Genomic DNA, 22,422 nt, shown 5'->3' on the forward strand with positions numbered 1-22,422 from the left:
GGAAGTCCCTACCATCTTAACCACTTTTAAGTGTACAGGTCTGGGGCGCTAAGTACATTCACACTGTTGTACAGCCATCACCACCACCCATCTCCAAAACTTGCCATCTTCCCAAAAAGCTGAAACGTTGTCTCCCCCACCGCCAGCGCTGGCACCCAGCACCCAGCACCCCACTTCCTGCCTCTATGGATTTGCCTACTCTGGTACCTCGCCTAAGTGGATCATCCAGTATGTGTCCCCTTGTGTCTGGCTTGTTTCACTTAGCGTTAATACCTTCAAGGTTCATTCATGTTTTCAGGAAATATATTTTAGAATAAAACCTCCCAGGGATTCAGATGAGAGGGTGGCTCAAGGTGAAAGCTTCCTGTCCGTTTGCCTGCTCCCCTCTCTGTGTCCACACTGATCTACCGCTTTTATCACCATCAATGTTGTCACAGCTTTCTTATGGGGCTCCAACCCAGCATGACTTGAAAAGAGTTCCAGAAGAAAATTTCAGAACATTTGCCCTGTATCATATCATCTATATACATCTCATTTAAAAATAGGCCGCAGGAAAGTATGTTTCAAATGTTTACCATTATTAGTACTCTTAAATAAACCACTTTTTCTGGGAGACTTTACATGACTATTATTTCTTTTACTGTCCTCTTCCCAAAATACACCATTGACCTTTCTCCCTCAGACATAATCCAATGTACAAAAAATTCCCCTAATAACCCTGAGAAGATTCATTAACTGGCTGCCAATTTACATAAAGGCAAAAATTAATTCAACCTCAGATTATTTATCACATTGGCAAGCTACCATATTTTATATTTTGAACGCTGTTTCCTTGTTAAATCTCTTCTCTCAATTTTTACAGAAGGTTTGGCAGAAAACTAATAAATAAAAATAAACTTTATTGCTAAGTGACGTCTCCTATAAAGGTTTTTCCTATAAAGGTTTTAATGGGGTAGCAAAGACTCCTGCAGCCACAAACGCATTACATGCATATTTTTAATAAATCAGTTTTCAGAATTGCAATCTACAATCCTTTCTCGAAAATGTGACCTTCCCACATTTGGTTTAGATGAATATTCCACACTCATTTGTGTTCTAGGGGAAATATTTTTAGTCAGGGTTTCCCTTAAATGTGGTTATCAGTTTGCTTATTATCGCTGAAGTTACATGTAGACTTAGGAGAGGCTTTTTGGAAACTAATAAGGTCCAAAATAGTACGGTTAACAACCATAAGCTCCTTTCTTTTATGTCACTCTAGGTGTGTAGATTTTGCAAAACTGGACTTAAGGATATTACATTTCTTAAAAAGCTACTTTAAATGTGCTTTATTTACTGCACGATTAGGAGTTTCATTGTAATTTACCTACACCTTGCTGATTAGATAGAATGTTATTATGGAAAAAATAACGAGGATGAACAGTCAGCACTTGACTATGTCACCCTGGTTTTCACACAAAAGAACAGTAGTGAGAATAAGTAGTTTGTACTTCAGAAATCCTCCAGCATCACTGGAGATTTCCCGGCTAAGTTGTACAAGATTAATTCATTTTGTCAAGGCTATTTACCTTAATTGGGTGTAACATGGTGGCTTGACTCCTAATATGGGCAAACGTTATCTTCATTTTACTCAGCCCCAGAATGTCCCAAGCAATCATTAAATAAACATTCATTCTACAACCCCATTCAAGATACAAAGGAAGAATGCTCCAATCTCCCATAAACACCACTTGGGTGGAAAAACTAGATGGCGCTGTTCTTATTAAGCAGGCAAATAACAGTGTAAACATTTGAGTTTATCTTCTTCCTACTCAAAGGGCAGGAAGTTGATAGAATGTTTATCATCACCTGCTGATTATGTAACTCCATCACCTGCTCTGTTTTAATCTGCCTCTCCTTGGCCCCAATCCAGACTCTCTAAGGATGAGGGAAACAGAAGTGGGCATAAGGGGATCAGGGCTATGGGAGCTATAGACGTTTCAGACCTCATGTCGCCTAAACTCTCTGTTTTCTACACAAGGAAGTTGGAACACTAACAGGTTAGGAATGACTTGCCCAGACTTTCCATTTAGTAACTACTGCAGCAGGACCAGAACCCGATTTCCTTCCTCCTGGCCCAGTGTGTCCCCTCGCAATCCCACGGGCACCGCTTTACACCAAGAATCAGCAAACTCCTGCCGAGCATGGCCACGTCTGCTGGTTTCAGGACTGTCCTGCTGCTTTTGCCCGGCCACGCGGAGCTGAACGTGGCGACAGAGAGGAGTCGTCAACAGTGGGGAACATGTGGTCTGCAAAGCTGAAGATGTTCACCATCTTGCCCTTCACAGAAAAGTATGACCAACCCCTGCTTTAGACAGTGGACAGCATGAAATAGGAACCAGCCACTTCTTAATTTCACAGATCCATTCCTACAAACCAGCAATCCTCAAGTGTTTTAGTCTTTACATCCTTCGAAGTTACTGAAGACTCCCAAAGAGCTTTGGTTTATGTGGGTGTTTGCGATCAGTGTTGACTGTATTTGAAATTGAAACTCAGAAATGTATTCATTTTTATTCATTTAAAAATAATGGGAATAAATCCACCATATTTAAACATATTTCTATAAAAATGAACTATATTTTCCAAAATAAAAAAAAGTGAGTGAGAAAAGTGGTAGTTATACATGTTTGTAAATCTATTCAATGTTTGGCTTAAGAGAAGACAGCTGGATTCTCACACGTGCTTCAACATTCAACCGGTTGCAACAAGTTGTTTTGGTTGAAGCACATGAAGAAAATCTAGCCTCCCGCAGATATCCAGTTGTAAAAGTGAGGTGTATTTTAATAGCTTTTCCAGGTCACGGTAGATATTCTTTGATGCTACACCAAAACTCAACAAGTGGTAATTTCTTAATGATTAATTGCCATGTAGAATCTCAAACTGTATCAATGAACTTTTAGTCCTCTTTTACATGAAAACCCGTTAGTTTCTCTTGCTCATGGGATGGACCTTTTACCTGTGCATGACTTATGCGTACCTGTCAAATGCACACACTTCACTATACTATATCAAAAAAACCACACTCAATATCACCACCAATCTTATCAGAAAAGTCTGAGTACTGGGAAGCTGTCAGCTCACAGTGGCAGATACAAATCTCCCCAAATTCTCATTTCTGAGTGCAAGCTCAACTCCATTGCAGGCAACAAACACTGCCAACCTCGAGGTGAGAGGCTCACGCGGTTCATTTCTGAAAAAGTGTCTGCAAATACCTACGTCTGAATAACCACAATTCACCTGTTAATTGTTCTTTCAAGTAAAAGTGAAAAAATGGTGGTGGGATTAGGGAGCAGCTAGTTGAGTTAGCAACTCAGTCTTACAAGAGCATTTCCTCAAGACAACATGACAGTCCAGTCAATGTAAGTGCTTTGTGTGTCCTGCCCACTATGTACATGTTAAAAAGACACGTACTCAAGAGATTTAATAAAAATATCTACTATCTGGCCCTTCACAGAAAAAGTAATAACTGTACTGCTTCATCACAGACATCTTTTTTTTTTTTTTTTCCTTCTGGCCGCGCTGCACGGCTTGCGGGATCTTAGTTTCCTGGCCAGGGATCAAACCCGTACCCCGTGCAGTGAAAGCGTGGAGTCTTAACCACCGGACTGCCAGGGAAGTCCCCATCACGGACATCTTAAGTGAACACAGCATTTCCTTTTGCTACAAGCGAGTGGCAGTGGCAATGCAATGGTCACAGCACAGTGCGGAGTGACCACTGATGGTCCTAACACCTGCCAATCTACCCCCCCACACCCTGCTGTTGCTTTTGCACCATCGATGCAAATGTCACTACAGCGAAGAAGAAAAATAATTTCTTAGCATTATTATGAGAATAGTTTTGATCTTTGGGACTGCCTGAAAGGGTCTTGAATACCCCCAGGGGTCTGTGGACCATACTTTGAGAACTGCTGCTATAATTTTCTTTGCCATCATTATGTTAAGGAAATATTCATGGTTTAAAAGAATGTTTTTGTACATAACAGCACTTTTAAAAAAAAAAAATCACATTTAAGTTTTAAAAGTATATGATTGATGGCTTTGAAAACTCAGTCGTCACTACAGCAATATGTCGAATTATTTATGCTTTATAGAACTGTTCCCCTAATACAGGGGTCAGCAAACTACAGCCCATGGGTCAAATCTGGCCCACTGCCTGTGTCTGCAAATAAAGTTTTATTGGCACACAGCCATGTCCATTCATTTACGTATGTGACTGCCGTGGCAGAGCTGAGTAGTTTTAACAGGGAACATTGGGTCCACCAAGCCAAAAATATTACTATCTTGCCTTTCGCAGAAAAAGTTTGCCAACCCCTGTCCTAATAGAAAACACAGATGGTTGAAATGACAAACATTTCAGCAAAATTTGGGTTAATATTATACAAAAAGGAGAGTCTTCAGCTGTTTTTTTCCCCCCCCCCTTGAAGGCTATACACGTACATAAAAGGAAAAGAAAATTAGGGAAAAAATAAAGTTGTTCAATTTCAGTGCCATTTCGCACGGCAGTGGATCTTACCAGAAGGTCTGCTTGGCCGTCTGAATGACATTCGCCGACATCTCCACGTCTATGTAGTCGTAGTGCAGGGCCCCAGGGTCTGTGGAGGACCCCGTCTCAGCCAGCAAAATCCCAATCCACCTGCCCATGTCTTCAGAAGAAGATGCCTGTTGAGGTGAAGGGGGAGAAGTGCATTTTACTTAAGTAACAGTAAAGAGCTTTAACATTTTCATTAAAATGTCAAAAAAGAGACAGCCTAACAAGAAAGGCGGTGGAACACGAAGCACCTGAGGATGTAGACGACAACAAGGAGGCAGCCACTGCGTGCGCCACGGGATTAACACCGCGTTCACTCCAAGCCTTAATGCGGAAGCTGCACAACGGTTATTCCCAAGGAAATAAAAACCCGAGGTCCTAAGATGCCTCCCAATTATTTTGGGGAAAGGCACTAGGGTGGAAGACATGGAAATTAATGGGATTATTTCAATCTCAGCTAAAAGAAGCTGTTTAGAAAGGCTCCTTAATTTGGCAACAAAATCTGGGGAGCAGGAGCCCCTCCAACCACAGCTGCTTAACCTGGAAACTACACCAGGCCACGGCCCCTGTAGGTCACCAAATCTGGTGGCCAGTAGCCCTTGCTGTGGTCTCCTAAATGGGCCTGAAATGGCAATTTTATTTCCCTGATTAGACGGTACAGAAAATTAACCTACTTTCACTTTCATATTAGTTGTATTTATATAGGTGTAATGTTTATAATCGTTGGGCTGCTTTGTGCATGTTATTTTTTAAGATGTTTGAAATGCTCCCCGGATGTCATCTGCCTAATTTGCAAGTCTGAAATATATCTTTAAGATTTGGTTCATTAAAATTTTAAGCTGTCCTTCTTATGTGATTTAGAAAATTAATTACATTACATTCATAATGGTACTTCAAATGTCTAAATACTATTGGCTAATCAACTATGTAAGTCATATTTAAAGTTTAGGGGAAACTGAGCTATCAAATGTGTGAGTTAACTGAATGTCAAAGAAAAAATAAATATTTAGCTTTTTGCAAAAATTACAAATTTTTTATATAAAGAAAGATCTGTAAGTTTAGCTTCAAGACTTAAAGAAAACTGGGTTTGATCATTATAACCTTGATGAGTTGAACACTGATCAGAATACAAGCAATCATATATACCCCATGGCAGGCACAAAAAGCTCTCGGGAGGAAGAGCCATTGACGAGGAAGCAGTTGTTTTTTGTGTGCTGAGAGAATTGGCTACTGATACTGTACAAGCAACAGTATCATATGCGGCCATGGACAAAGTGAATGGATTCCAATTACATGCCTTACGGAGAGTAAGAATGTAATCAATGTTTGCTAAATTGAAATGAATTGATTTGAGTGCTTGGATAATAAAAAAATCACAAATATGTTCTCTTCACTGGTCTTTTGTCCTCCCCCAAACGAAATCTATGTTAAGAATGTATCTACGACTGAATCTATATCCATGTATCTATAACTATTTCATCTAAGCATTTTTAAAAGTAGTTTAACATAATATCTAAGATGTGGTTGATACCATTACACTGTTAACTGTTTTCTTCATTGTTTAAGAAATTTCCTCGTAGACTTTTAAAAAATAATAACTCTGTGGTGTTGGACTAAAATTAGAAGTATTAGTTACGATCTTGTGGCTTTTAGTATATAAATAGGTATACATGCAGGTGTATACATGTATATATGCATATACGTGTGTGTAAAATGTATAACATAGAAACATGCCTGAATATATGTACGTACAAACATACACATACACACAATTTCCTATGACTACTGAAAAGGCCTAGGCGCAATGACACCCCAGTAGCTCTGAGCACACCTTCTACCCAGATCCTGGTTTCTAAATACCATTATCCACTAGGAGTTGTTCACTAAGAGCTCTTCGGAACATGGCTGATTCCAAGAGGCCTGGGGCAGAGAAAAGTACAAGATGAGCCTGGAACATCTTGTTGCATCATAACATGAGGAAAGAGCTCAAAGAATGAAGGGGACCACGGACTGTGGTGTCTTTATTACAGGGACATAGCAAAGGCCACATGGCTCAAAGGGCTTTCTGCTGACCAACTCCGTTCATTTGACCAGGGTAAATCATGACAATAAAGGATTATAATCACTGATTAAAAGAATAATCTATGAACCCCTGCTGATATACATACATATATAAATGAATGAATAATTAATTGAGAGAAAGGGAAATCTTCCTTAAAGTAGATACTAACTAATAAGGAATAATGGAAGGAATAATGGAATTAGAAAGTCCCCATTTAGCAGCTGTCATTTTAATAACTCTTGTTATCAGGCAAGAGTCGTTCATGGACGCTAAGAATTAGTGGGTGAAATTGTGAGTGACAGGATATTGAAGGAGTCTCAAAGGATCTTCCCGCATGAAGCTTATTAAAGACAAACGGGAAACACAGTAACTTTGCAGTGGGGAAGCCATGCAGACATCCCACCTGCGAGATCAAAGTTAACGTCAACAGTCGTGGGACAAACTGACGGGCGTACCTGCTTAAGTGATGCAGTGACAAACACACCACTGCTTCCACGTGCCCCTGCCAAGCATGCCTACCCCAGATTCGAATTTCAAGGAAATGGCAGATATGCCCAAACTGAGGGACCGTCTACACAGTAATGGTCTGTACCCGTCCCAAATATCAATGTCATGAAACCAGACGGAGAAAGCCAAAGAGACTGCAGCTGAATGAAACACACCACCTGGGGTTTCCTTCTGCTGACAAGGGACATTATTGGGATAACTGGGAAAATCTGATTAAAATCTGTAAGTCAGATAATTGTATTGCATGAGTGTGAATTTCCTGATTTTGATAATTATACAGTGGTTTTAGTAAAGAAATACCCTCATTTTGAGCAAATTCACACTGAAGTGTTTAGGGATAAAGGGGCAACACGTCTGTAAAAGGTTCTGAAAAAATTTACACAGAGACAGAGAGAGAGAAAGAGAGAGAGGGAGAGAGAGGGGAAAAGACCATGCAAGAGATATCAAACATGGTAAAATGTTAGTATTGGGGGAATATGGGTGAAGGGTATATGGAATTATTTGTACTAATTTCACAACTTTTCTGTAATTCTGAAATTATCTCAAAAGTTAAGATAAAACGGTCTTAGAAAAAGTACAGAATACAACTTTACTGGTCGGATCACTGCATTTCCTAACTGATTCAGGCAAACTCTTTGCTTATGTTGGAACGCTGAGTGTGGTTACGTGTGTGTGTGTGTGTGTGCATTTGATTCAATAACTGGAATAGGGAAAGGCAATGAAACACAACCACCATTTTTGGGGGACATGAGGCTGCACCTACAGGGCTGGGAGCAAAGACAGGACAGGGTCCTTCTCACCCAGCTCCGCCCTGCCCCTGCCCCTCCCCCTCCCCACGGGGGCTCCCGTCACCACCCGGTGTCCAGGCCAACGTCTCACTTTTCACCCCCGAATCTAGCGTGTGCCAACCCACAGCGTGTGTCTTCCTGTCCTCGCAGCCTCTCTCAGATCTGCTGCCAGAGCTCTCACGTGATACCTGAGCTGTTTGCATCAAGAGTACAGTTTCCTCATTTACGTTTTTGGCTTTTTTTCCTCTCTCATCCACCCTATAGCTTTCAGCCCTCATAAATGCTTACAAAGCACACCGACTCTAGCCCAATGCTCTGTTTCACAGACAAATAAAGAAGCCGAGAGAGAAAAACAGATTGGGTTGTGATCAAAGTCTGCAACAGAACTAGGACTGGGGCCCAGATACCCTGATCCCAGTCAGGCCTGGCCTCCCTTCTGGGAAGTCAGCCACTAGGGCAGGCTCGGTCCTTCGACCTGTTATCTCAAACCATCCAAACCATCGGGCAAGGAGCTGTGTGTGAGAAAGAACTACGTTGTTAATCTCTTTTTGTCCCCACCAAAAAAAAGCAGTCTCTGAAACTAACTCCTAACTCCTACCAAGACCTTCCAGGTTGGCTAATGGGGCCCCTCTGATCTTGGTCATAAGCCCATGCCCTTTCCTTCACTGGTCAGTAACACTGCAGTCATTTAGATTACACTCTGCATCTGATTAATTTAGAACACACATCAGCAATGCCACCAAACCCAAAATATCCTCATTTCTATCAACTGTATAGCATAAATATACTTACATGTACTCCGGAAATTCTACACTCTGATATTTGTGTATGCATGGATATACATGTGTGTGTCTTTGTATCTTAATCATGATAATGCTAAGTGAAAAAAAAAAAGACAAAGGAAAAAAGGTCTGAATTAATATTGGGTAGAAATAAAATAATAATAGATGATAAACAAAAAATTTTAAATTTCAAAAACGAAAGTTTTAAGTGTGTAGCTAAGAAATTAGTTTTAATTGCCTTTCTCTGCTTTCGTGAATAAGGAGGTCTGAAAAAGCAGCCAAACGATAAAATGCATGCAAAGCCAATGGTTCTTAAAAACCAAAGGTGTTCTTTTTGTTCTTTTGTAATCTGGCTCTCTGGCCACTGTCGATAGGCAACTGGTAGTCAGAAAACACCTGCTCCATCTGTGAAGAAGCCCAGAACATTCCAAAGGACAGCTTGAAGGAAATGCCACCAATTCAGAGGCAGACCACGGTTAGGGGAGAAGTTTTACTGGAAATTTTAAAACAAGTTGTTTTGTGGCCACTCTTAGAAAGCAATCTACTGCCTGGAATTGTGTACTGAACTTCCACGCAAACACGAACAGAGAGGGTATCAGACAAGGAGGTGACCTGGCAGGCAGTCTACCGTGGACACCGTGCAGAGAACTGGCTGTGCCGTCCACACGGCTGGGGCCCCTCGGAGAAGAAAAGCAGGACACGTGGGACGGGACAGAACCAAAGCTGCCATCAGCCGGGTGTGAGGAGTTGACGGGGTGTCCAGGCCGGACCCTAGAAGGCAAACCACCGCGAGCGAATGCCCCGTGGCTCCCACCTCCAACACGGCCACCTCCTGGCCATTGCGAAGTAGCCGGAACGTCAGGGGGTGTTTGGAGTCCAGCCCCGGGATGACCTCGCAGCCGCGGAGCGGGATGGAGACGATGTGGGTCTTCAGGTCAGCCCTGTCCTTGTGGAGGATGAGCTTATTTTCCTTGACGCGGCACCAGCGCTCCCGCCAGCGGCTGTTGGAGAGCACGTTCAGGTAGCCTGCAACGAGAGCAGGCCCGTCAGCCTTCCCAGGAAGGATGCGCCCCAGGAGGCCACGAAGACGGAACGAACCCCGCACACAGCACGTCTGCAAGTGCAGGCTCCTGGGAGCAACGAGAGCCGCCACTGTGAGATGACTGACCTCCATCAGCTCTGGGGGCTGAGAAAGGACAGACCACCCAGGAGCCCGAATGCACCGTGTGATGCGTGCTGAGGACCGTCTACAGGAACCCGGAGCTTGCCCGGGGTACGAGAGGTCACTGAGCCGTCAGTGGTTGGCAGGAGACGGGCTATGAGGACACACTGCCGTCCTCAAATAGCTAAAGGGACCTCACCCAGGAAAGGGTTCGGGTTCATTCCGAGTAGCTGCAAATGACACCACCAGGGCAAAAGTGACAAGACAGGCAGAGTTTGGCTTAACATGAGGAATAAAACTATCTGAAAATGAAAGCTTTCCACAAAACAGGCAGCCCTGGGAGGTGATAAGTTCCCCACCACTGGAAGTATTCCAGCAAATGACGGCAAATCCTCGGGATGAGATTCCTGCCTGGAGGCCAGAGATGCCCTTCCTCAGTGCCCTCTGACTGGAGGACTCTGTCTGACCGCTGAGGTCTAAAGGCCTGAGTCTGATGCATGTGGAATTTCGTCATCCATGCCTCTGAGGCTGCACCACATCCTCAATGCATTACGGATGGAATGTGATGGAATTACAAGAAGAACTGTCCTCATTTTTAAAAAAAGGAAATCGCCTCAAAGACAAGAAACTGATCATTTTCACTTGTCACAAACATACGGTGCATTTTTCTGGAAATAACAAGGCATGACAAACAGATTTCACAGGGTGGCTGTGACTTCTGACCAGTCCATAATGCTAGTAAGACGAGGAAGTGAGTGGAACAGCTTATAGAGTCCAGGTCAACAAGGAACAAGGGAAACAAGGACTCCTTAAGTCATTCAGCTGCTCTTTCGATTCATACACACACACACACACACACACACACACACGTGTGCACACACGCACACACGTGCAGCTCAAAAAATAAATAATAAATAAAATCCTTTCTGATCCTGATTTTTTAAAATGTCTTTCCAAAAGGGATTTGGACGATGCCTTTTGCTTCTTTTCTGTTCTACACCTTACACACTTTATTAGCAATGGATAAATGCTATAAAGGCAAAAACCAAACGAAAACAAAACCCCAAATAGGGGTGTTAGAAGGCCCTGAATGATGCCTTCTCTTTTACGTACAGACATTACTATACATAATAGCTCAATGAATTCACTAGGAAAATGCTTATAATACTTAAATGTACGTTCAGCTGAATGTAAATCAGTTCTGCCAATACATCCTAAAGGGTACCTGGGACTAAAACTTCAGTTTGGGACACAAGTTGCCATACTTGTAAAATTACAGAGAAAATGGAGAAGCGAGCCCATGAGCTCAAATGCCTGGGACCTGAAGCTCCTTGTGTTTTGCACAATTAGAAGGGATTGGAGGGAGGCGAAGACAGGCTGGAGAAGCAGAGTCCAGAAAGAAACGGAGGAAGCTCACACCCTGATCTTCTTCCTTCCTGTTCACGGCTACCCAGCGAAGACCGACCTGAAGCTCTTTTGACAGTCAAAGATGGAAGAGAAAGAGCTGCTATTTTCATTCTGGGAAATACTATTTGTAAATGACATAGTTCTGATACAACTTATTCTTTTTTTTTAAGCTCTACTTAAAACATATAGTCAAATATAATAGCTGAACATCTGAGCAACAGCTATTAGAACTATTTAATATCTCCGTCTATAAGTCATTAATCACGCTGAAGCCCCACATCTTTGGATTTTTATGAAATAGCTGGCAACCGGATTCATCGTAAGTATGTTCCGAGCATGAACGGACACACGTGGTCTATGGACAGTAGGATGGCGTATAATTAAGAAGAAATAAATGGAAGCATGGGACGGCTTTCAACTGACTTAGTCTTCTTGGGCACACAAGGTCGACAGGCGAGTGAACAGTTTGTAGAAGGAAGCACTCAGGCCCAGGGCACTGATGGACGTGACCACTGGGGCTGGCAGAGTGGAGGCTTACATGTGCTCTGGGGCAGGTCCTCACCTGGGCCTTAAGGGGTGGGGGGATCCCTTCAGGCCTGGAGAAGCGGGGAGCGCGGTGAACTAAGACCTGAGACGTCTAGCGACCTGGTCACGGAAAACCTCGGAAGCTACTTGTAGGGGCCTGTCCTTGTTGCAGAAGACGGCGGGGGTCACAATGGGGAAGGAGATGCCAAAATGTTTATTGAGGAATTTAAGCACATCTGCCTTCTCAGGAACAGTGAGGGGACTCCTCTCAACTTCCACAGGACTTCTGGATCTTAGAATTCACCACGTGGGTGCACCTGTCCCCAGCGCAGGGGGGCCGCAGTTTCTGAGTGTGGCTCGGCCAGCCACACGAATGACGCATCTCCTGAAGAGGGGAAGGCGCTCATCAGGTTTTCTTCCCTGACCGGGTCACCAAATGCCATGGGTTTCTTGACATGTGAGTCACAAAAGGAATGATTACATTGGACAGATCCACACTTTAGTTAGAGCATGACTTCAAAGGAAATTACCATATTTTAACGCCTTCCTCATAATGAGTTACAGTTGCCCAAAAGGGAAAAGCAAAACGAGAATCACGGTGGGTAACAGGCCTGTTTCTGTAAACAGCAAACGCCACGGAAACAAGCCCACATCTGGCATTTGGCCCCCCCTGGCAGGCTCACCGCCTTCTCCAAAGAGGTGGCCGAAATTCCTACTTGCTGGGTAGGGACCCCGGATGAGGGAGGGACCACGCAGGGACATGGCAGGTGGCTCACCGAAGTACCCTGGAGTCAGAGGGCAGGTCCCATGTCCCCTAATATTCTTTCTCCCCGCCACGACACGGCTAGGCTGTGATGGAATCCCTGCTGACACAGGACCCCATCAGCCCCGAGACGATCAGCCTGAGCAGACACCCACCACCAGGTGGCGCCAAAGAGCAGTCGGGCCCCTTCGCAGGCTCGCCCAGGTCAGGTCAGCGCCCTGCTAATAAGGCGATTCCAGTATCATCTGATTTTTTGTTTGCCTGTTCCCACCTATCATGTTATGGTGAGATGTTACGGTATCATAACCATCTGGGAATCTCGGTTTGATGTTCTGAGGTTATCTTTGCTCCGAATTCTAAAGAAAGAACTCCAAGGCCTCTTGCAAAAGCTTGGTGACAAGTGCGTGTGAAGTTTCATGAGGACGGCCTGAGGCTGACCAAACACACACAACCACAGGAGGAGGGGACAGATGTGAACGCCCCCGCGGTCAGCTGCGCGGGGACCTGGCGCCTCTGGTCCAGCAGCTGCAGACGAGCAGGCAGGGCTGCCTGACCGAAGGGGGGGCCCGCGTCCCCTGACTTCTTCTCTAGCACGGGAAGGGCAGCGTCTCCTGTGCTCTGGTCACACTTTTGTGAGGACTTTCACCGAACTGCTCGTCTCATCTTAGCCAGCCTCAGACTGTGATCGGCTGAGAGGAAAGGGGCTGCCAAGAGCTGATCCCCGCTCTGTGACGCCGAAACCCTCCCTTCCACCAGAGGCACGCGCCCTCCAGCGGGCACCCAAAGAACCCGAGACGCCCTTGACGTGGTGACTGACGTCAAGAACGCGTCCCTCCTCCTTGATCAAATGTCACCTGACCTTTTGTCGGGTGGATTACGATAGAAAGTGAGAGGCACGTAACTTTCCTGCACATCCACCAAAAATCCTACTGCTGAAAACTTCACAAAGTCACGGACCATTAGAGCCAGAAGTGGCCCCAGAAATAACCAGAAGGTCCTTCCAACTAGCCCGGGTTACCCTGCCTCGGGAAGCCCTCCATCCTAGCACCTGGGGACCACTCCTTTCACTCAGCTTCTGTATTTCTATTATCGATATTATCAATGCCACTCCTCTGGCATTGCCCTCATGTCGGCTTGACTATGTCTGGTACGCTTAGGTTTTTTTCAGGTGAACAAATGAATAATAATAGCGACCATTTACTGAGCATAAATTATGAAGTAGGCAATGAGCTTAATGTTTCATGATTTTATCCTCAATTCTAAGGAAAAGAAAGTAGTTTAAATATAAGCCTATTTCATAGGTGGGGAACCTGAGGCTCAGAGAAGTGTGCGACTTGCTTAAGTTAATTCATTCAATTAACAAGTGTTTACTGAGCTGCTATTATCCACCAGGCTGTGTGCTCGGTGCTGGGAACACAACTGGTGGGTGAATTCGACCTGCATCTTAATCCAGTAATGAGAGGAAAAAGCTGGAAAATTCAGTGAGACAAGATTGTTAGAGGCCCTGAACTGACTGAGCACAGGATGATACGATTAGTCCAAGGTTTCAAAACTCCCACGGGGTGGCCCTCAGGGATCCAGAGGAGAAGAAGGTGGACAGTCGAGAGGCTTGTGGACGAGTCCAAACAACAGACAGAAACGGGCTGGGGAAGAGAGAAAAACGTGAAAGGCATCTCCTGATGCCTTTATACAGTGACAATACTTCTGGAACTCCTGAGCACTGGAGATGGGAAAATAAAGGACCCATCTTTGCTTAGGGGTTTGTGTGCAAGTCTCGGATCATCTTAAGAGTCCAAGTGGCTGTTTGGGGAGCGGACCCAGCTGGGGCTAAGCGCAGCAACCGCTGGCTGAGGGCCCGAGAAAGGGGTGAGAGCCAGGCAGGACAGGCGGAGCGGGGGGCTGGCGCGGGCGCCTCTTCCCACCCCGCCTGCGGGTAATCTGCAGAGAGCCCTCTCCTACCTGCCGGCATTTCTCCTGCACACCCAGAGCCCCAGCTGACGGGGCTGCATCTCCCAGAAGAGCTGGGATTTGGACTCAGCTCCCAGTTGCCCTGGGGACGCTCTCATCTGTGCCCCGTCCGCTTGGCACGCTGGGCAGGATGGGGGTCTTGGGCCTTCATCCAGCTACGTTTCCTGCCTGAGACTTGGCAGCTGTCCTAACCTAACTGAAGACAGTCATTCTCCCCCTCGACTTCTCCAGAGGCGCCCCCCACCCCCGTCCCCTGGCCCAGCAAAGAACTAGAGGACAATTTTAAAACCTTGTGGACAGAGGATGTTCTCTTAGTGGAGGCGAAAGATGTCCACCGAGAGCCGGGCGGAAACCCTCAGGTGATGGTGCGGGGCCGCGGCTGCACCAGGCCTGCTCTCTGAGCAATTCCACTGCGCCTTCAGGCCAAGTGCCCACACGGCTGTTTATGAGGAGTCACGAGGGTGGAGAGCCCTGGGGGACGGTGGGGGGGACAGGGAAGACCTGTGCTGCAGGACAGCGACAGGGTTGGCCAGCGGGCCTGGCCGTGTGACTCAGGCAAGTCCCACAACCTTCCCGAGTTCGGTGTCCTCGCTGTAAAAGGAGGCGTCTGGACCACAGTTGCTAAGTTGCCTTCCATATGAATGTTTAATTGTTTTTCATGAAAGAACCTCTATTTCCTTCGCTGACCTAGGGCAGTTTTAAGAAAAAAAAAAAAACAAACTAAAAAAGGAGTTCCCTTTTTGTTGGGTAATTCCCTCTTTCCACTTGTAACCCCTAACTCCTATCTCCTCTCCAGGGCTAACGCCAGAGGGAAACAAGCGCAGATCACCCAGTGCTGTGAGCCGCTCCAGGAAAGGCAGAGGGCCACAGGCCGCTGGCGTCCACAGCTGCCCCGCCCCTGCCCTCCCGCCAGGGCTCTGTCCCGCTGGCTCAGCTGCCGCAGGGCGCTTCTTCTCCACGGAAAGGGCATCAGTCAGCGTGCTTCTGTGACCCGACGCCGTCGGACCAGGGGCAAGTTCACGACCTCTGCGTGCACGGGGGCTCCCAGACCGCTGGCCTCCATTTGGGGGTCACCATCTCCCCTCCCAGCTGAACCCACAGGCGGCCGCTTCCTGGGGGCCTCCCTGGGTTGGCACCTCAACCCCGAGAGGCCTCGACCACTGCCCGCCCAGCCGTCTTCCGCTCCACATGCACTTCTGCACAGCACCCCAGGGGGGTTACCGTGCCACCAAAAGTCTGTCACGACTTCCTAGGGTCACGCCTGTGAGGGGCTGCGAGTCCCCCCTGCCCTCCCCTCAGAAGCCCCCCCCCCCACCCCAAGTCTACCTGCGCTGCACTCCACAATCGACCCTTCCTGCCCACCGGCACAGCTCTGGGCTCACGCCGCCCTTTCAGCACAAGCCACACCCTGGGACGTGATATCGGCTGAATAAACGCATTTTTGCGTGTGTGGCCCAACTTAGGCACTAACGGGCGGCATCTAAATGCTGTTATGTTTTGGCATCCTCAGTAACCCAGAACCGTGGACAGAAGAGATGCTCAATGAGAGAGGGAAAAAAGAGAGCGAGAGAGGTAAACAGCGAGCACACACAAAAGGCATTGCGGGACTGACGTGTGATGTGCCCTGCGGTCCGCAAGGGAAAGTACAGCCCATTCTTATTTTTCTTAAAGGGTAAATATCCATCTTTCAGCCTCTAAAGCGTTTCTCCTTAAAGGGGTCGCACGGTTCTCGTAATCGCGGTTGCCTAGGAAACACTGCGCATGTTCGGTCTCACTTCTCCAGGGAGGTGGTCCCTGCGGTGCCTTCGTGTAAGTCACACCCCCGCCAGACTCTCCCGCTGCCCCTCTCGTATCCCCGCCGGGTTCGTGATCAGAGTCAGTCACCACACGTTTGTGTCTGTGACCCCTGCCTCAGGCCGCCCTCCGGGCGCTATAGTGGATGCAGCGGGATCGCAGGAGCCAACTGGACATCACACCCCCCGCCCCCCGCCCCGCGGGCGCAGCCCCACCGCCAGCAGCTGCCCAGAGAACACTTACTGGACGAAGACCCATGAGGGGGGTCAGCCGGCCCGACTGGACTGGAGGCGGAAGCTTGAGAAGTGAAGCAGCCCCAGAAAGCTGAGTCGTGTGACGTCAGGCCAAGGGAAGGGGCTGCCAGGGACCCTGTAAACGCTCTTACACGCCTTACACACCCCCCTCCGCTGGCCAACCGCCCACACATACGGTTTCCCTTTAAAGACGCTTAAAAGGAATTTGGGGGCTTCCCTGGCGGTCCGCTGGTGAAGACTCCGGGCTCCCAAGGCAGGGGGTCCGGCTTTGATCCCTGGTCCGGGAACTAGATCCCACGTGCATGCCACGACCAAGAGTTCCCATGCCGCAACTAAGGAGCCCTCGAGCCGCAACTAAGGAGCCCTCAAGCCGCAACTAAGACCCTGCACAACCAAATAAATAAATAATTATACAACAAAAAATAAAGTTAAAAAAAAAAAAGGGATTTGGAAGAACCTCATGGGATCAAAGAGAGAATTTGTTTTTTGTTTTGAGAGAACTTCAGAGATCATCTCAAACCCCTGCAAGGCCTTCATTAATAAGCAGTAAAATATAATCCATTCTCCACAATTTAACTGATCACAAGACCAATGCAAAAGAGCCCCATCGGGCTCCCCTGGTGGCGCAGTGGTTGGGAGTCCGCCTGCCAGTGCAGGGCACACGGGTTCGGGCCCTGGTCCGGGAGGATCCCGCGTGCCGCGGAGCGGCTGAGCCCGTGCGCCACAGCTGCTGGGCCTGCACTCTGGAGCCCGCGAGCCACAACTGCTGGGCCCGCGTGCTACGGCTGCTGGGGCCCGTGCGCCTAGAGCCCGTGCTCCACAGGAGGGGCCACCGCAGCGGGGGGCCTGCGCACCGCGGCGGGGAGTGGCTCCTGCTCGCCTCAACTGGAGAGAGCCCGCGCGCAGCAGCGAAGACCCAATGCAGCCCAAAAATAAATAAATAAATAATTTAAAAAAAAAAAAAAAAAAAAAAAGAGCCCCATCAGTGAGACTTCGAAGAACATGATACAGAGGTCTCCCCGGAGAGGGTCTCCGCGTGCTCAGGGAGAGGGCGCAGATCTGGCAACCCCACGCGCCCCCGTCTTACCACAAGTAGGCACATCTTCCTCCGCTGAGGAGGTCTGTTCATCTGTCCATGGCTTTTTCTTTCCCAAACCGATGATCTTGGTGATTTTTTTCCCAGTGACTTTAGACACAGTTCCCTTGGCCTCTGATTTGGAACTTTTTTTCCTCTTAACTGTGAAGAAAGGTGACGACAAAAGAGCATGTTTCAACGATAGACTTTAACTGAAAAGAAACATCAGAATGAAGCATGACTCGTGGCCGATTTTCTTTCCCCGAATTTCTACTTACTGAGCACCTGCGGTGCATCAGCTACTCGTCTAGATACGAGAGGACACAGCAGAAAACAGGCGCTCCCAGGAAGCTTGTGTTCCACAGCAGGCTGAGAACACACACACACACACACACACACACACGTGTACACACGTGCTCGCACGCACACGCACACACACCCCCGAGGGAGGTCGGATGATGGAAAGGCCTTTGTAGACCTAAACTAGGGTTACGTGGTACAGTGACCAGGCCGTCAGGAAGCAGAGGAGCTAAATACCAATACAAGGTAGCATCTGTGCAGAAACCCGAGGGAAGAGCCGTCCGGGCAAGAAGAGCATCAGCTAACACAGAGTCTGTGACGCTGGAAGGAGCCGGACACGTCTAGAAACACAAGACAGGCTCGGGCAGCTGCAACCTGGCCTGCACAGGGAGGGGTCCGGCAGGTGAGGGGGCAGGGGGACTCAGCGAGCCTCCACCAGCCCCTCACTGACCTGTCAGACTCACACGGGATTCCGCCCCATCCGGAGCTCTTAGACCAGCAGCCTGCATTCCAGCCCCGTGTGTTCTGTTTGGCCTGCAGTGCTAAACCGCAGGCACAAAACTCAGGAATGTTTTGCGTGAAGATGAATGGCTTCTGGCTTCCCTTGGAAAACGGGAAGGTCTGGCGACTCTGAACCCACATTTTGGTAAGCGACGGCGGGCGGGGACAGGGCCTGAGAAGCCGCAGCCGTGCGCAAGGACCTACGTGCCCAGCTGACGACAGTCCCCAGACCCCAGCCCACTGGGCGCCAGCGGCCAGCTGCTATCCTGTGCCTGACCCGTGGCGGCAATCTGCTCTCTCCAGCCCCTGCGGGCTTTGTCTACGACCTCCGACAGAATCACAGGGGTGGGGACCAGGCGCAGAACCAGAGTGGACGCTAAGGATGTGTCCAGGACTGAGGGACAAGACCCTTCCCGCCAGAGCACTTCCGGGCAGGTGAGCTGTCACTTGAGGGCTGTTCTGTGCCTGGTACTGGGGGCAAGGGCCTCGCTCAGTGTGGATGGGCTGGGAGGGCCCTGGAGGGACCCACAGCATCAAGGCCAGACACCATCACCTGAACCCCCAAGACCCCCAACAGCCCCTGCTCGGTCCTCTCCAGGAGGACCCCTCACCCCTCTGTAACTCAGAGGGTGGCACGGACCTTTCAGAAAATGTAATGAAAGTCAAGAATTCCTTCCCCGCCCCTCTCCCTGTGGACACAGAACATGCATGAACATCACACAGGATAATTTCAGAGGAAGAGGATTCAGGGATGTGAGATTATAAACTATGGGCCTCATTCCTAAACCTACCCTCTAAAAGCGCACGCCCTCCCCCCTCCTTTCTACCACATGAGCTGCTCTCAGTGGGGAGCGGGGAAGCCGTCCCTTTCTCTAGTTCCACTCTGCCACCCGCCCCACGCCCAGGGAACGAGGCCAGCGCGCATCCGCCCACGCCCAGGCCTGCCTCGTCTGGGCTCTGCAGATCTTCTTCCCCCCACCCCACCCCCCGGACTCAGTGAGGTCCCGTGAGGCCAGGCACTGTGCTTGAACACTTATTTCCTCTCCAGAAAGAAACGACAGTTAACAACGTCTGAGGCAGGAGGTGCTACATTATAGTTTTAAAAAGAAGCCGCACTACATTTCAGGGTAATCAGCACTACGGACTGAATGTTTGCATCTCCCCAGAATTCACATGTTGAAGCCCTAACCCCATAGTGTGGCTGTATTTGGAGATGGGGTCCCTAAGGAAGCACTGAAGGTTAAATGAGGTCTTAAGGGTGGGGCCCTGATCCGACAGGATTGGTGTACTCGTGGGGAAAGGCCACAGGAGGACACAGTGAGGGGTGGCAGTCTGCAAGCCAGGAAGGGGGCCCTCACCAGCACCCAACACTGACGGCACCTTGATCTCGGGCTTCTGGCCTCCAGAACTGTGAGAAATAAACTTCCATTGTTTAAGCCGCCCAGTCTGTGATATCTTGTTATGGAAGCCTGAGTTGACTAGTACAAGCACTTCTACGTTATTTTAAACAAATCAGGTCATATTAGAAACACAGAACACAGGACTGTCACTCCCACCCGCTTGTGACACTCTCCCACCACACACAACCCCTTGTAAAATAAAGCACCAAGAATCCACTTTAATCTCTTGGTCTGAAGGCACATCTCCTCCCCAGTTGCCATCAGACATGGAGTCCGAGGTTGGAATACCTGTATCATTGATTTCAGTTCAACCAAACCCACAGTGAAAGCAGCAGTGGATGACCCTTCTTAGCTGTTTCTAAAGAGCCTGAAGTTGGTCTTTGACCAGAACCCCACTCAAGCTAATAAGCTTCAAAAAGAGAAGATCCTCTCAGCGAGGACAGTCAGTGCCCGGAAGGGACCTTCTGCAAAGCTCAGGAGCACGAATCAGTCCTTCCCTGCATCTCAGAGTGACAAGTGAGAAAGCCAGGATATTAGATTTACTTCCAGTTTTACTAGGATTTGCTCCTGTTGGGAAAGTACTTGCTGGACTCTGGCTACAAAGAAAGGACATAATAAAGACTTTTAATTCCTTGAACGTCCACTGCTTTTTTGCAAAAGCAAAAGTGAGGCTGTCCTTGGAAGAAAAAGCCACAGGATGTAGGAACGTGAGAAAGAAATCACAAGACTATGTTGATGTTATTCAATAAACAAAACTCAGAATTTAGCACACATAATAGAATTACGAAGAAAAACCTAAAAACTCAGAACTCTCAACTCACTGAAGCTGTACAATAGAAAGGCTGCAGAGTTTAAATGGCATCAGTGTCAATGTGGTGCGCTGGGGTGGAGGCGGTGTTGACAGGCACTGAAGCAAAGCTAATTCGCAGCATTTTTAAAGCCGTAAATGTCATAAACCCAGATGGTTCCCTCTTATCCTACATAAATGGGAGTGTAGGTGTTTTGGTATTTAGGCAGGTGGGAGGAATATCATCAGACTACTGATTTGCTAAGTCTACCAACAGACCCGTTAACCTGTGATTAAATGGTACACGTGCTCAATGCGAGTTGGGGACAGTTGTCACTTCCACACAGATCAGCCCTAGGGACTCAATTCTCTTTGCTCATGGCAGCTGCGGTATCTGTAGGAACTCTACTAACTTCACCCCAAATCCCACCATACTGGCTCATGACGTGCCAGGGCCTGACACCTTGAAAGAAGAAACCAGAGTTTTAGAGTCATTGCCTGTGGCTTTGGTCACAGAATCTGGATGGTGTCCATGTACAGTTGACAGTCTAACATTTAGGAGAAGCTGCAGGAGTTGGGGATTACTCCCATGCAGCCAGCAGAGAAATCTGTCTGAGTCACGACATGGCTGGGATCAAGGGAGCTTTACTAGAATTTCTCAATCACAAGCTAATCAAGAGAGCGCAGCAAGGATAAAAGCTAAGGTAGGCGGTCAGAATGGATTTAGGCTGTTAGCTTCCTTCAGTGACTATTCATTGGGGGTCTACTATAGGCAAAGCACCACTGCCAGGCAAAAAGTGTTTGAACCAAGGTCACCTTTACAAAGCACAGAAGGCTGCTCTTGTTAAAAGGAAACAGAAGACTATCAGATGCAGACATATTCACTTACCTGTATATCTAGACGTATATATCATTCTGTAGAACCTAATTTCATGCAGGGGCACTGGGAGAGGAAATCACAAACAAGAAAAGAGACCAGCCAAAGCAATGCCCGCTGAGCCTTGGCATCTGAGCAGGAACCCTGAGATTGTATGTTGTTCTGTTTCAGGGCAAAACTTAAAGATAGCTTTCCTGTCTTTGATTACACATAATGTGCCCTGTGAAGACACAGATGATACCTTCCACTGAATAACTTCCGATGGAAAGAACTAAAATTACACTCAAGATACAACCGAGTTAGAAAATCACATGGGCCAAGGCAGAGATCACGACCCTCTGGCGTGAACCTTGAAATATCACAATAGCCCAGATGGTTTAGGCTCCAAGATTCTTAGCGGCCGGAATTGCTATTTGGTTTAAGGCCAGGAGACCTCTGCGTCTCTCTGAGCCAGAAGACACCTGCACCACCCCAGCAACTGAGTGCAGTTGAGCTGGGCAGGCAGAACTGCTCACCTGGGAAGCACAGAGGCTTCTGGCCTTGCACAGGGAAAACTTCCTCACCACCCACTAACCCCACCCCTCCTCTGGGCCCACACACTGCGCAGGAAACTAGAAGTCAAGCCACAGACTAGGACAAGATGTGTGCAAAAGACATCGATAGAGCAGGGGTCCCCAACCCCCAGGCCGCGGACCAGCACCGGTCCGCAGCCTGTTAGGAACCAGGCTGCGGAGGAGAAGGTGAGTGGTGGGCAAGCGAGCGAAGCTTCATCTGTATTTACAGCTGCTCCCCATCACTCGCGTTACCACCTGGAGCATCCCCCGCCCCGGCCCCGTCCGTGGAAAACTTGTTTTCCATGAAACTGGTCCCTGGTGCCAAAAAGGCTGGGGACCGTTGTGACAGAGG

General features: G+C 47.9%; 1 protein-coding gene across 4 annotated transcripts in view; it reads right to left on the reverse strand.

Annotated features, from left to right (window-relative positions):
* Positions 1-22,422, reverse strand: part of AFAP1 (actin filament associated protein 1) — a 155,352-nt gene that overhangs the window by 26,719 nt on the left and 106,211 nt on the right. For all 4 annotated transcript variants that reach the window (XM_036852776.1, XM_036852774.1, XM_036852775.1 and 1 more), the window contains 3 exons: positions 17,664-17,813; positions 9,518-9,729; positions 4,550-4,695 (listed from right to left, as the gene is read on the reverse strand). In XM_036852776.1, coding sequence (XP_036708671.1) covers positions 4,550-4,695; positions 9,518-9,729; positions 17,664-17,813 — 508 coding nt within the window. The remainder of the gene's footprint in view (positions 1-4,549; positions 4,696-9,517; positions 9,730-17,663; positions 17,814-22,422) is intronic.

The sequence above is a fragment of the Balaenoptera musculus genome, chromosome 5 (assembly GCF_009873245.2).
Source record: "Balaenoptera musculus isolate JJ_BM4_2016_0621 chromosome 5, mBalMus1.pri.v3, whole genome shotgun sequence".
Lineage (NCBI taxonomy): Eukaryota > Metazoa > Chordata > Mammalia > Artiodactyla > Balaenopteridae > Balaenoptera > Balaenoptera musculus.